Source organism: Spinacia oleracea, chromosome 3 (genome assembly GCF_020520425.1).
Source record: "Spinacia oleracea cultivar Varoflay chromosome 3, BTI_SOV_V1, whole genome shotgun sequence".
NCBI classification, from domain to species: domain Eukaryota; kingdom Viridiplantae; phylum Streptophyta; class Magnoliopsida; order Caryophyllales; family Amaranthaceae; genus Spinacia; species Spinacia oleracea.
This window is the reverse complement of record NC_079489.1, coordinates 159,860,289-159,863,162: the sequence shown is the minus strand read 5'-3', so window position 1 is coordinate 159,863,162 and position 2,874 is coordinate 159,860,289. Positions and strand designations below refer to the sequence as shown.

Below are 2,874 nucleotides of genomic sequence, written 5' to 3'. Positions count from 1 at the left end.
ATCTTGTTTAAGGTCTCTTGTAGAAGCACTAATTAGATTATTGGTAATATCTTAGGTTGGGTAGGTGCCTCTGTTAGAGGTGATTTTGTTTGGTGGCCCTCGATTAATGTAACCTTGATGTTTCAAGGTCTCTTTTGTTGTTAATAAAATCATTGTTAATTGCCAAGAAAAGAAACCATAAAGTTATGTTATGAATTATATGTAATATCAAGGTTCTAATAATGATCATAACGTTTACCTATAAAATTTCATATTATACAACGCATATTACTAATTATATATCTTATTACTATACTATTTTTCGTATAGATATGGATACAAGTTGGATAGATCTACCCACTGGCCACCCTGAATATGTCGATGGTTGTATGCAATTCATTGCGTTTGCCAAGCAAGGTCTATTCGAAGGAAAAATTAGATGTCCATGTAAGAACTGTAAGGTGGATAAATCGTTCCCGGTTAATGATGTAGAGCGACATATTTTGTTTAAGGGGTTTTATAAGTCGTATAGAAATTGGATCTTTCATGGTAAAGGGGATATGGTTCAACGTATGTTAGGGAGTGATGGAGGGAGTACTAGTGAAGGATCCATTGGTAATAAAAGTGGGTTTGTAGGTCGAGATAATATGGGAGGACTATTAAGATCAGCTTTTAGTGTTAATGTGCCACCCAATTTTCCAACTTTTGAAGCAAGAGAGGATGGTGAATGGTATGAGGAGCCCGTGTCATACGACACAGATGTTCAATATGATGATTCTACAATAGAAGAAGATGCGACATATAAGAAGCTACTTCAAGCTTCTGAGGAGAAATTATATGAGGGGTGTATTAATTTTTCAAAGTTATCTTTTCTTCTACACTTATTTCACTTGAAGTGTATGCATCACTGGTCCATTGAATCTTTCAATATGCTCTTGAAGCTGATTTTAGATGCATTTCCTCAAATACTTAATTTTCCCTCGTCTTATTATTACAGTAAGAAAATGATAAAAGACTTGGGCCTTGGGTATGAAAAAATTGATGCTTGTCCTAATGATTGTATGCTGTATTGGGGTGAATTTTTAGAGAAAGACAAGTGTCATGTTTGTGGTAAATCGAGGTGGAAAACAACCAAGGGTAAGAAGGGTGACGATGTAAGTGATCAAGGTACGAATACTTGTAAGAAAGGTGTGCCAGCTAAGGTAATGCGATATTTTCCTCTTATCCCAAGACTAAAAAGAATCTACATGTCTTCAGAAACAGCAGAAAATATGAGATGGCATGATACAGAGCGATTGGGTGAAGATGATAAGAAGATTTTGAGGCATCCTTCCGATTCCATAGCGTGGAAGGCATTTGATGAGCGTTATACAGATTTTGCATTAGACCCTCGTAGTGTTCGATTAGGTCTTGCGAGCGATGGGTTTAATCCTTACCGTTTAATGAACACTACTTATAGTACATGGCCAGTGGTGTTGATTCCTTATAATCTTCCACCATGGCTATGTATGAAACCATCTTCTTTCATTTTGTCCACACTTATTCCCGGAAAAGCAAGTCCTGGAAATGATATTGACGTGTATTTGCAACCATTAGTTCATGAGTTGAAATTGCTGTGGGGAGGGGTTGAAGCTTTTGATGCTTTTGACGGAGTGAAATTTAATTTGCGCGCGGCTCTGCTTTGGACTATTAATGACTTTCCTAGCTATGCAATGCTCTCTGGTTTGAGCACAAAAGGTTACAATGCATGTCCTATATGCATGGATTCCACACCCTCTGATAGATTTGGGAACAAGATTTGTTATTGTAGCTATAGAAAATGGTTACCCGCAGATCACCCATATCGACGTCAGGGTGTAAAGTTTTGTGAGAAGTTTGGAACTAATGAGTTGGGTGAAGCCCCATCTCGTCCTAGCGGCACTGATATATTGAGGCAACAAGAAAAGGTCGAGTATGTTTATGGAAAGTCAAAGGCACCACCGAAAAAGAGACAAAGAGGACATACTGATAACAATGATGTCCAAGATGAAATTGTCTTTGGTACCAAGAGAAGCATATTCTTTGATTTGGTGTATTGGGAGCATAATCTTCTAAGGCATAATTTAGACGTTATGCACATTGAGAAAAATGTGTCTGAGAATCTTTTGGGAACACTTCTTAGTATGGATAAGAGTAGAGATAATAGGGATGATCGAGAAGCCCTTGAAGCATGGACAATAAAGACTCACCTTTGGCTTAGTGCTGATCACAATGGAAATGAATACATGCCTTCAGCTTCCTATTCTATGTCTAGGGAGGAAAAAGAGAGATTCTTAAATGTTTTGGAGAAACTTAAAGTTCCGGATGGATATGGATCCAACCTTTCTAGTTGTGTGAATATGAAGCAAAGGGAGTTGATTAACCTCAAGAGTCATGACAACCATGTGCTAATGCAAGATATACTCCCCGTCGCCTTAAGAGCTTCTAATGCTACAAAGGTGATTGACTTGTTGGCTAGATTGTCTTCGTTTTTCAAGAAGTTGTGCTCCACCAGTATTGATCCAGATGATTTAGATGGTCTTCAAGATGGAATTGTTTTAACTCTTTGTCAGTTGGAAATGGAGTTTTTGCCTTCATTTTTCACAATCATGGTCCATTTGTTGATTCACTTAGTGGAGGAGGTTAAACTTGGTGGACCAGTGCAATACAGATGAATGTATCCCATTGAAAGGTTTATATCTTACCTATGTGAATTATATTTTTTTATTAAATAATGTACATTTATTATATACAAACATTTTATTTGAAAGGTATTTGTCCCATTTGAAGTCACATGTAACCAATAAAGCCCAACCTGAAGGATCTATCGCGGAAGGCTACCTTTTAGAGGAGACAATTAGGTTTTTCTCGAGATAT

The 2,874-nt window shown here is 37.3% G+C and overlaps 1 protein-coding gene across 1 annotated transcript; it reads left to right on the top strand.

The window, feature by feature from the left end:
* Positions 1-311: 311 nt before the first annotated feature.
* On the top strand, positions 312-2,672 carry LOC130470217 (uncharacterized). Its single transcript, XM_056839869.1, has one exon. It carries the CDS (start codon positions 312-314, stop codon positions 2,670-2,672), a length of 2,361 nt encoding a protein of 786 aa, XP_056695847.1.
* Positions 2,673-2,874: the final 202 nt, after the last annotated feature.

Coding starts and splice junctions, on each gene's coding strand:
- LOC130470217 (XM_056839869.1), top strand. CDS start 312: ATGGATACAAGTTGGATAGATCTACCCACTGGCCACCCTGAATATGTC.